The 12,608-nt window shown below is 31.1% G+C and overlaps 1 protein-coding gene across 6 annotated transcripts; it reads left to right on the top strand.

Moving 5' to 3' along the window:
* Positions 1-7,371: 7,371 nt before the first annotated feature.
* On the top strand, positions 7,372-12,602 carry LOC110638314 (pentatricopeptide repeat-containing protein At4g21300). 6 transcript variants are annotated; one of them, XM_058132176.1, is made up of 4 exons: positions 7,372-10,038; positions 10,416-10,944; positions 11,269-11,385; positions 11,548-11,883. In XM_058132176.1, the coding sequence occupies exon 1, from the start codon at positions 7,427-7,429 to the stop codon at positions 9,962-9,964; it is 2,538 nt and encodes an 845-aa protein (XP_057988159.1). In that variant the 5' UTR covers positions 7,372-7,426; the 3' UTR covers positions 9,965-10,038; positions 10,416-10,944; positions 11,269-11,385; positions 11,548-11,883. The 6 variants fall into 6 exon arrangements, with proteins under 6 accessions (XP_057988159.1, XP_021644522.2, XP_057988162.1 ...); XM_021788830.2 differs by lacking the exons at positions 11,269-11,385; positions 11,548-11,883 and adding an exon at positions 12,390-12,602; XM_058132179.1 differs by lacking the exons at positions 11,269-11,385; positions 11,548-11,883 and adding an exon at positions 11,913-12,224.
* The last annotated feature ends 6 nt before the right edge of the window (positions 12,603-12,608 follow it).

Raw genomic sequence — 12,608 nt, 5'->3', positions numbered from 1 at the left:
GTTTTTGGAATTTTCTTTCAGATAAATGGTTAAATGCAATGACGCAATGAGGAAAGAAAAAAAAAATCCTCGTTTATAGAAAATCAAGACGAAGAATATCCTTCAAACTTTTAGGAATCTTTAATTAATTAATTAAATTAAAACTCAAATCCAATGAGTTTCCATAATTAAAAAATGCAATTCATGTTAATTCAAAAAGAGGGAAACTGTGAACACTACATATATTTTAAAAGGGAAGCATTAGATGGAAATAGAAATCAATTATATATATATTATTATTATTTTTTTTATTTATAAAAGGAACAAACAGAAAAATTTTAAATATATGTATAATAATTTTATACAATATTAATTATAATGAATTTTATATAAATTTTATTATAATTAACAATCAAAATATATTTATTATATATACAATGATCGTATTAATACGATTTTGAATATGGAAGGATATATATATATATATATATATATATATATATATATATATATATATATATATATATATATATATATATATATATATATATAATTGGACATAGTTCTATTCTACATTCAATTTAACAGTGTAAGGAATCCACACCTACCAGGCCTTTTATGAATGAGAGTGTACAAAGAACAGTTACAGGTTGTGGAAGTATTTTAACTAAGGTCAATAAAATGATACCATTATTTTTATATTTGATGACTAATCTAACAATTATTTTTATATTTAACAGCTAATCTAACCATTATTTTTATTGAAATACTTCCATTGTAAATCACTATATAAATAGCTAATTACGAATAGTTAATATTTAAAAGTTAATAGCTACTATAACAATTAATATCGCTGACAAAGCCATAAAAGATTTCATCAAGATAAAAATAAAGTAAAATAATTATATATAAGATGGGAAGAAATTAATATCTTATAATTATTCTGGTCAATAAATCTTTTTTACACTAATAGATGAGTATATTACTGCATTTTCAAATATACTTCCTTAGAAAGTTGTAAAATCAAGTGAAAAAAAAAATAACCTATATATGTTATAATACTTTCTGTAATTTCTAATTTTTGCTAAATAAGTATATGAATGTCTATTAATTAATTAAATAATGTTTTTCATAAAATGTAACTATTTCTTTTCAATTTTTCTAACCAAAATATAAAAAATGTAATTTGTTATTAAATAAATTTTATAACAAAAGCCACTTTTATTTGTGAACTAAATGTGATCATAAACCTAAATCAACGTATATATTGTCTTTGTTTCTATATCTATCTCATAATTGAAAATATAATACTAATCTTGCTTTGTGAAATCATAATATGTTTTTCCTTTAATTAATCCTAAATTAACCGGAGTTTATGAGATTAAAATTGGAAATTGTTTTGATTGTCATAAATCAAGAAACTTTTTCTTTTCATTTCTTACGACTTCATAAGCAAATTCAAGATAGAGTATACAATGTAGCAGAAAAATTTATTTAGATTTCATCTATTATAAATTTAAAGTATAAATATGTGGGTAAGATTGATTAAGTGATAATGCACACTTATGTTTCATGCTTTGACTTAAATTCGAGTAGTGAAATCACTATTTATGGAGAGGGCTTTAACATAATTACACCCTAATACGGAGGAATTAATCTTTCATCCAACTGTAAAATGAGGGGTGGAGAGATATCTTAACTATTTAAAAAATATATATAAATATATAAATACTATTTATTTTATATGTGAATCTCATCATATATATTATATTTTAACTTCGCCATGAATTAAGCTTAGGAAAATTTTTTTCTATAATAAAAATATGTTTATGTGGAAAACATTATCTTTACCCGTGAAAATTGAAAATTAAAGAAAGAAAAAAAAAGGATTGAAGTTTAGGATTTGCCAAAATTGAGAGTTGTTTTTATCATCAGTCAAAATCTAGAAATATAAAATTAATGTCCAAACACAGACCCAAAAGCTGCAGACAGCCTAACTCCATAGCAGTTTTTCTTTGAAGTTCAAAATAAATTAATGAATTAACTGTAATTTACGTCATCTTCTGCATCAACATTCATTTGAATATATTACAAATAGTGCTTATTGGGATTAATTAATTTATTTTTTTATTTCATTTTTGTGACTTCATTAGTTGCTGAACATTATGAAACTGAACACTAGTTAGATGGTCATTAGAATGATCTAACATCAGCCACTCATCATCGAAACATGTGTATTGCTTTTTTCTTGTTTTTCCAACTTGGAGAGAGCTTCGTTTACATACATATATATATATATATATATATATATATATATATATATATATATATATATATATATATATGAAGAAATCTATATATATATATAGAGAGAGAGAGAGAATAGTGTATGCAGTGCATCCATTGAAAGTGAACAAGTGTCGAATTCTGTGTGTTTCTAGGTATTGTGGGTGTGAATTTATCTCTGCCTTTCTATTGCAGAATCCACTTTTTCTCCCACTAAATCAGCCTAGCCATTGCAACCCACTTTCTGTATATCATGCTTGCTAGCATATCCAATGTTTAATTAACTCCATGAATAAAAATATTCTAAATTTGAATTCTTACATAAATTTAGCAAGGATATATTCAACATATATTTTATAGTTAATTAATTATTTAAATAAATGAGTATAAATAATTCATACTCAATATGCAAAGTCGAACTCATAATGGGTATAATTTTTCAAATTTAAATTTTAAATCCGATTATATATTATCCAAACCCACCTTATTAGGATTAAATCGAATTAGATACTTATAAATACCCTATCCATAATCATTTCTAATTTTAATTCAATATCTATTTTTTAAGAAAGGGGAGGGGGAAAGGCAATATATTTAACATTGGCATATATATAATTAAAAAAAATGGGGTGAGGGGAAGGCCCCCTTGGCTATAGCCTCACTCGCACTACTGAAGGTGCTTTTAGATGCGTATGAATGCGAAAGACTCAATGTTTTTTTATCTAGTGTATAATTAACTTATTTGCAAATTCTTTTTTTTTTTCGTAAAAAAATAACAAAATTAATTTTATACTAATTATAAATATTAATGGCTATTTAATTTGTTGAAGACATTTCTTTTCTTAGAAAAGGAGATTTTGACATCATACATAAAAGGTGAAAACTAATCCTTCATTAATTATGACTATACATAAAAAAAATTAAAAATAATTATCCAAGACCTTCTAATGATGATTAAGCTTTGAAAAGGTGATTATCATGATATAAACTAGCTAGATGGAGTCTAATCTTATATTATATCAGACTGATAAAGGATAAGGATATTAATTAACTTTTAGCTTTAGTTAGGAGTCTTTGTTCTCTGTAATAAAGCAAAGTGTTTTGGTGATTAATTAATTAGATGAAAGTTCAAATAATATAAACCTATGTGTGTTTGTAAGGCTTCTTTTACATATAGGCAGGTGGGTGTGATTTGTTCAAAGAAGGAAGATCATCAAGTGTGCACCTTAGCTAAAAGTCATGGTTGATGAGACACATTGAAAGGCTTTGAACCCATATATACTATATGAAGGGTTTCTTTTGAAAGTTGAGGAAAAAAACGTTTCTTTCTCTTGTGTAATCTATATATGTATGTATCCATCAATGTGTAAATAATTAAAGATGGGATGTTAGAGAGAGAGAGAGAGAGAGAGAGAGAGGTGGGTGTGTGTTGTTTAGTAAATGATGAAAGATTGTAGCTTTCAATGGGCCAATGATCATCAATGGAATCACCGACATCTTATGTTTGATGAGACATTTTGAGAATCTTCCGTGGCTTGCAACTATCTCCCCTCTCCTCTCCCATCTCTAATTGCCCTCAAGTTCTTGTTTTTGGACTACGTGTAAAGGCCATTATATTGTTGCCAACTTCATCTCTCTCCTTTGTGTCTTCAAACGCTATGTATATACATTTCTTCCATTAATTCAGTCTTTTTTACACTTTCTCTGCTTATGATTACACCTCATTAAGTTGATATTGTTAAATAATTTATAGTTTAAAAAATTATTTAATAATTAATCAATTAGATAGAAAAAATTAATTATTTCATAAAAACATCAAAATTTAATGATTTCTAGATCGAATTTATAAAAAACTGTGGAGTTAAACAGTAACAGATTACCATCGAATTGAGCGTGAGTCTCACCGGATGATTAAATCAAATGCTATATCAACATGATCTAATCCTTTAAATCAAAATAATTATTATTATATTTTGTATAAATAATTTATTTTAATTTTCTTAATCAAGCTCCATCTTTTATTTTCTAAAAATTTTCTCGCTTTTGTATAAGTACTTAGCATGGCAAGAAGGTAATAAACCCATATAAAATAAATTTCCTAACTAGCTAGGGTTATCCCAGTTTCTCTATTGGGCTCTTTTCCTTGCTTCCATGAACATAAATTTATAGCTAGCTAGCTAGCTAGGGCATGTTAAAAGGGGAAAAAAATAGAATCATCACTGGGATTTTCTTTTGGTGATCCTATGGCCACCAAATAAATAAATAAATAAAAACCCAAACCCTAGTCTTCTAGTTATGAATCAGTGATTGGGTCCATATAATACACACTTTGCCTCCACGTTCCTGCATGACAACCTCATCACAAGAGAACAAATTGAACTGGGATTCTCTGAGCATTAATGTACAGGGTTTTTGTCTTCCCACAAAGAACCAACTAAGCATCCTGCCATGTGAAGCCGGCTCTTATTTTTAATTTAATCTCTATCTGTCAGTCATAATATTATATAACCTAGCTATTAGCAAAATATAATAATTAATAAACTTGATCATCTTAATTAATTAATTGAATTCATGACCCAGTAAAATGCCAAATGCCCTCTTTCTTTGCAGATGATTGCTCCTTATAATTAAAATAGTGTGTCTACAGTAAGCATGACAAACACTTGCCTGTGCACCTGACGACTCTCGACGTCAGCCGTTCACCGGCAACCTTACCGGTTACATTCATATTAGCCATCTAGATTGTCTACATGGACGGCCTGGACTATTCCAGAAAACCAGTGTATTTTGTCCTTAGTGACCACATGCTAATGTGGGGTCCATAATCTATATCATATCAATAAGCTATTTATTGAGTATTTTCTTTGACTTTTTTTCCAAATTTTTAAGTGGGTTTGATCCATTCTTATTAAGAAACTTAAATTTTCCAAATTTGCACTGAAACTCCTCAAAGATTGGGGGGCTTGACATGAAAGGTGGGGTTCCTGTTACTCACCACCAACCACAGTGCCTATATTGCCTAGGCTTTGCAATTGGACATTTTGGTAGGAATTGAGAAGTAGCTAGTAGCTGGACATGAAAATGAATGAGTTTTTCATAATGTTGTCATCTAAGGAAGTTTCCTTCTGCCCAAATTAGTGCAAAACCACTTTATGTAGATGAGATCAATATAATATATTATTTATATTATTATATATGCTTGCTGCTAAACACATTGGCATCTCCCAATACCCATCATCTTAATATGGGATTAAACTAAGGGTTTTGGATAATTAAGCCCTTGGATTGTGTGGAACTTGGTCCTTGCCCATGTGATGTAAATTACTTTGCTTCCAACTTCAATATCTTTTTTTAGCCTTTAATTAGGGGATCATTTAGAAGTTCCAATGCCCCCTTTATGTGCAACTCAAGTTCAAAAAACCATAGTCATTCATTCACACTTCCTTTTCTTTTCTCAAAGTATGCATACCATATCTTTATTTTCTGTGCGTGTTCTTTGTTAAAAAAAAAAAATCGTCTTGTTAATTGCCTAATAAGAGAATTATATGTTTCTCTTAACTTCCATTATGGTGATAAAACTTTTATTAATAATAATGAATGAAGAGATTTCTAAAATTATTTCACTTCAAATTTTATATTTCTTCTGTTGTAATGCATAAAGAATTCAATTTAGTTAGTTTTAATGCTTTTTTTTTTTTTTTGGTTATCTTATTTGTTAATTAAGGAGCTTCCCTGTGGTCATTAATCCAAGGCTTTGGGATTATAAAGGAAAAATGGATTGGTCGGGAAGGAGAGGGGAGGGGGGTTTGGGTTGGGTTGGGTTCTAGGTATGTTATTATGGCATGAAACAAGGCTAGTTGGTTCATGGAAAATTGGGCATCAATTTTGGGATCTGTCAAGCTACTTGATTGTTTGATGCAACAGTTCTTGATTATTGTGATGCATGTATATAATTGGAAGGGGGGGAAAGTACAATTGTGATGCTTCAAGTTGAATTTAAAGGATATTCCAATTATCTACATAAACCATTACTCCTCTGTTTGAAAATTAGAATTTTATAAAATTTAATTTAATTATTTTTTTTTATCAATTTTTATATTTAAAATGAAAGAAATTAAATTTTTTTAATTAAAATATTTTAATTTTTATAAAAATAAAAATTAAATATAATTATGTGAGAATTTAAATGAATTCTTATTTTTTGAATAATTTGTTCCAAATAAAACCAATTTTTTATATATATATTTTTATTACATGCCACTTTTTATTATATATGCTTTCACTTTTCACTTACCAAAAGTTGTTTCTCATCTAAATTTGGTTTTATAATAAACTTTTTGAGGCATTAAAAAATTACATTAGCTTGTTAAAAATAATTTAATTAGTTTTTTTATACTTTTAAAAACGAAAATTATTATAATGTTTTAAATTGGAATCTCCTAATTTATCTGTTCTGAAATAATCATTTATAATGAAAATTGAAATAAACTAACTAATTTTATTTCCTTGCAATTTAACACTTAAAAATATTCCAGCTTGTAACATAATTAACGTAATCTTTTTTTTTCCAATATTTAAAAAAAAAAAAACCCTCCCCTTAAAAATTTTTTATTTAACAAAAAATAAAATTCATGCAAACCCATTGTACATCTGGCCTATAGATGAAACGGCACTGGCCCAAACTAAATTGTGGGCCTTGGATGAGACCACTTGTTATAGGATTGGATATGCAGACTTCAGATAACTCATTATAACATTTTTATTATTAAAATTAATAAATTTAGATTCTAATTTTAATCTATGAATTAAAATTAATGAGTTTCCATATAAATTAAACATAATTAGTATTATTAATTTTAAAAAGATAAATAATATATGTATATAAGATATTTTATGTAAAAAAATTTTAATATTAAAATCTTAAATTAATTTAAAAATATATATAATTTGAGATAATTTAAATAGAAAGATTATTTTGTAAATAGAATAAAACTTCAAAACCATATTATTTTTCATAAAAAAATTAAAAATTTACCCATAATTTTTAATATATTTCAAAAATTAATTTATATATATATATATATATATATATCCCGGCAACAAGAACCGGGCGTGTCAATTTTCCTCAGAGCGGCAATATAGGCTCATCCCCAAGATTAAGATGTGCTATAAAAAATTGTATCCCATTCATAAATGCTTCTCAAATGTTATTAGTTCCTGGAAAGCCAAGTCCATACATACAATCTCCAGAAACGGCTCAATCAATCTACTTGTTTCATTCCACAACACCCAAGAGCTTGAGCTACTCTTGCAAGCTTTTTCTGATCCTTCCAATTTCCTACAAGCCAAACAAATTCATGCCCAGTCCATTCTTCATGGCATCACCAACAGTGGCCTGCTGGGAGCGAGGATTTTGGGCATGTATGTTCTTTGCGATAATTTCGCAGATGCTAAGAAAATGTTTTATCAGCTTGAATTATACTTTGCCATGCCCTGGAATTGGATGATCAGAGGGTTTAATAAATTGGGTCGCTCTGATTTTGCTTTGTTGTTTTACTTTAAAATGTTAGGGTGTGGAGTTTGTCCTGATAAGTATACTTTTCCTCCGGTGATTAAGGCTTGTGGTGGTTTGAATAATGTGAGATTGGGTAAGATGGTTCATGACACGATGTTTTTGATGGGTTTTAGTGTAGATGAGTTTGTGGGTAGTTCATTGATAAAGTTGTATGCAGAGAATGGTTGTATAGAAGATGCACGCTGTTTGTTTGGTAAAATGCCTCATAAAGATTGTGTTTTGTGGAATGTGATGCTTAACGGTTTTGTGAAATGTGGGGAATCGAATAGTGCTATACTGGTGTTTGAGGAAATGAGAAACTGTGAAACTAAGCCCAATTCAACTACATTTGCTTCTGTTCTTTCCGTCTGTGCTTCAGAGGCAATGCTTCAATTTGGTACTCAGCTTCATGGGCTTGTTGTCAGTTGTGGGTTTCAGTTTGATCCTCGAGTCGCCAACACACTTGTGGCTATGTACTCTAAATGTGGGCAGTTATTTGATGCACGTAAATTGTTTAGAACGATGCCTGAGACTAGTGTTGTGACTTGGAATGGGATGATTGCTGGGCATGTACAAAATGGGTTTATGAACGAGGCCTCGCATTTGTTCTCTGAGATGATAGCTGCTGGTGTTAAACCCGACTCTATTACATTAGCTAGTTTCCTCCCATCAATTATTGAATCAGCAAGTCTCAGGCAAGGTAAGGAAATTCATGGTTATATGGTGAGACATGATGTAACTTTAGATCTGTTCTTGAAGAGCGCACTTATTGACATATACTTTAAGTGCCGGGATGTGGAGATGGCTTGCAAGATTTTTAATCAAAATACCGTAATTGATATCGTAGTCTGCACAGCCATGATTTCAGGCTATGTGCTCAATGGGTTGAACAATGATGCTTTAGATATTTTTAGGTGGTTACTGCAAGAGAAAATGTGTCCAAATGCTGTAACTTTGGCAAGTATTTTACCTGCTTGTGCTGGTTTGGCTACTCTAAAATTGGGGAAAGAATTGCATGCTTACGTCCTCAAGGGTGGGCTTGATGGGAAGTGTCATGTGGGAAGTGCAGTTGTGGACATGTATGCAAAATGTGGAAAGCTGGATCTTGCACATCAGGTTTTTAGTAGAATGTCTGAAAAGGATGTTATTTGTTGGAATGCAATAATAACAAATTGTTCTCAGAATGGCAAACCACAGGAGGCCATTCATCTTTTTCGTCAAATGGGGATGCAAGGTATGAATTATGATTGTGTGGGTATATCAGCTGCCCTTTCTGCTTGTGCAAACTTACCAGCACTCTGTTATGGGAAAGAGATTCATGGTTTCATGATCAAAGGTGCATTGAACTTTGATCTTTTTTCTGTGAGTGCACTAATAGACATGTATGGGAAATGTGGAAACTTAAGTACTGCTCGTCATGTGTTTGACATGATGCAAGAGAAGAATGAAGTTTCGTGGAACAGTATCATTGCTGCTTATGGGAGCCATGGTCACCTTGAGGAATCTCTTGCCTTGTTCCATAAAATGTTGCAAGATGGAATTCAACCTGATAATGTAACCTTTCTTACTATATTGTCTGCTTGTGGACATGCTGGCCAAGTTGATAAAGGAATTCAATACTTCAGATGCATGACTGAGGAATATGGTATCCCAGCTCAGATGGAGCATTATGCTTGCATGGTAGATTTGTTTGGCCGTGCCGGCCGTTTGAATGAAGCATTTGAAACCATAAAAAGCATGCCATTCTCACCTGATGAAGGTGCTTGGGGGACATTGTTGGGAGCCTGTCGACTCCATGGCAATTCTGAGCTTGCTGAAGTGGCTTCAGGACATCTACTTGACTTGGACCCAGAAAATTCTGGTGGCTATGTACTGCTTTCAAATGTACATGCCAATGCTGGACAATGGGGAAATGTACGCAAGATACGAAGTTTAATGAAAGAACGAGGAGTTCAGAAGGTACCTGGGTACAGCTGGATTGAGGTCAACAACATCACTCATATGTTTGTTGTTGCAGATGGAAGTCACCCCCAGTCTGCTCTTATCTATTCATTGCTGAACAATCTTCTTTTAGAGCTGAGGAAAGAGGGTTATGTTCCTCAAACTTGCATTCCAATGCATCCACAAACTTTCGGTTTGTCATAATTGGGATTTTTTTATCATGTTTTGCAATTGTGGAAACTTGGAGGAGAGAGACATATTTTGGCATATGAACCATGGTAGGTTGGAAAATCACATTTTCTGATCCACTACACATTATCTAACATAAGAAGTTCAAGTTTTATTTATGTTTTCTTCTGTTTTTCGACAATTGATTTCAAAGCCACTAATATAAGACAGGAATATTTTTTAACAAGCACAGGACTAGTGTACAACCACAATTCATTGTGTTGTTATCTATGTATCGTTGGAGGAAGTATTTTTTTTTACTTTTTGTTTAAAAAGATTAGATGTTTTGTTGAATAACCTTTAATAATCACACTAATTCTACTGACTTTTTCTCATTTATGTACTTCCATCTGTTGATTTCTAATACTAAGTTAATTTGTATGGTCAGTTGGTTGATTGATTTCATGGTCATAAGATTTTTATGCAGGCATGGAGTCTTCCAAGGAAGTAGAAACATCATTGGTGAACTTGATTACAAGAAAAGAGAATTAGAAAATTGAATATAAAATTGGCTGGCAAAGATACAGATGTTAAGAGGAAGGCATGAGGAGAGACGAGATGTTCAGTGTTGAACAATAAAACTAGTATGAATGAATTATGAGTTGAAGGACTTACATCAAGGTAACAGTAAGAAGACTCAAAATGTGCAATAAAGCCATGTGGTTTTGATGATGTTAAAAGGAGTGAAAGCATTGTTCGCATAAAAGAGGAATATGCTGATGGTAAAAACTTACCGGAAATGTTGGGAAAGAACATTTAAGTGGAGGAAGTTGATATGAGAGATGATATTTTGTTGGCATTGTCACAAATCATCTCCAAATTGATGAAAATGTGGATAAAAAGGATTAATAAGTTTCCTTGATTATGGTGGTGGTGATTTGCAAGTGGAAATAGGTGCCTTTAAAAATTTCAAGGAATGCAATGGTGGCAGGCAATGAGCTCCAAGAATGGAAGAGGTAATTAATCTATGCCTTTATCCTCCCCACTTCTCCCCCCCACCCCAACCACCACCACCACCCCCACCCCCAAGCTGTGCGGATCATATATTTCTCCTTATAATGTAGCTGACTCTGGATGCATGCTTAATTCGTTGTGTGTATATTGAAAGATAGGCAGATACACACAACTAGGTTGCATATAAGTCTACAGTTGCTTTGTTGCTATTTAGTTTCTTCTATAATTCTCTCTCTCTCTCTATGTATATATATATATATATATGTATTTATGTATGTATTCAGTGTGCAGTTGATTTTCTGTGTTTCATCTGTTTCCCTTTTCAGGGTCATAATTTTTGTTGTCTGCAACTAAGTTCGTAACTATGTGATAGTATGACATCTATAACTCATGGTACTCAGGGTTGTAATTTTTGTTGTTTGCAGCTAAGTTCGTAACTCAAGGTAATTCTATTTAAATTTCAGTGTTACATTTCTTTGTGTTGCTATGATATTTATAATTCTCTGTGATGATGATCTAACCATATTTTTAATGCTTTCAGTCTTTACTGTCTATTGCTCTTAAATTTATTTCATCCAGATTTAAAATAATAATAATAATAACAGAACGGAGAAGTGGAAGACTGAAGATGCAATGAAATAGACATGGATAGTCTGTCTGTGGACTCACTGCCACCACATCAATTGCAAAAAACCCTAGCAAAATGTTCGGGAAAAGAAAAGAAACCAGATAAGAAGCTGAGTATGTCCTAATAATAACAGAAAAAAAAAGTTAATGCACTCCTTCCAGTATAGCAATATTGACATGGTTTCCAAAATGCACAATTCTCAGGCACTAGTAGTCGGTCTAAATGATGAAGCAAGTACTCATGTGTTTCTTAAATGATAATAGAATAAGCAGTCAGCATTTTTTTTCCCTAGCTTATTTAGGTTTATCTATGTACAAGCTATATATATATATATATTGTCAGTTGTTATGGTGCTGTGATGCGGAAGATGGCTAGATATGAAGATCAAATACTGTTAAGAGAAGAAAAACAGTGTAATGGATGCAAGGATGATGCCTTACAAATATATGTTGAGCAATGCGTTGTCGTTAAGAATTTAGATTCTTTAAATGTTGCAGGTCAAGAGTATAGATTGAGGGTTGATGCCATCTTTTCATTGTCATATGCTAGTGAAATTGTTGAGAAATCGTCTAGAATTGATGGTTATATGAGCAATGCTATCAAAATTATTGAATTAAATAATAATGAATCAATTGATTTGTTTGAACTGCTTAAGGCGTTGTGTTCTGTGAAATTAGTTGCAGAGTGTGACTGATGAAGGGCAGTTGATTCACTGAAAATGCTGCCTTTCTATATATTTCTAATTTAGAGCATGAGACCTGTCATTATGTTTTTACTATGTACATGACAAAGATGCTTTGATAAATTTTCCCTGTATAGGTATTGCAATGAAGGATAAATGTTGGTATTTTAATCCCACCAGCACTGAGTTGTGCTGCTTAAAGCGAGGACCAGAACCCATCTTTCTGATTTTTTGGCAGACACAATCTCCGTATCTTCCTGGAATAAATTTTCTAGCTTTATGTCTTAATCTGATTCTGATTGGGAATATATTTTAATTCAACAGCTGTAAATGCACAAGACTCACAGAACTTGTTT

Source organism: Hevea brasiliensis, chromosome 13 (genome assembly GCF_030052815.1).
Source record: "Hevea brasiliensis isolate MT/VB/25A 57/8 chromosome 13, ASM3005281v1, whole genome shotgun sequence".
NCBI classification, from domain to species: domain Eukaryota; kingdom Viridiplantae; phylum Streptophyta; class Magnoliopsida; order Malpighiales; family Euphorbiaceae; genus Hevea; species Hevea brasiliensis.
This window is presented reverse-complemented; position numbering and strand designations above follow the sequence as displayed.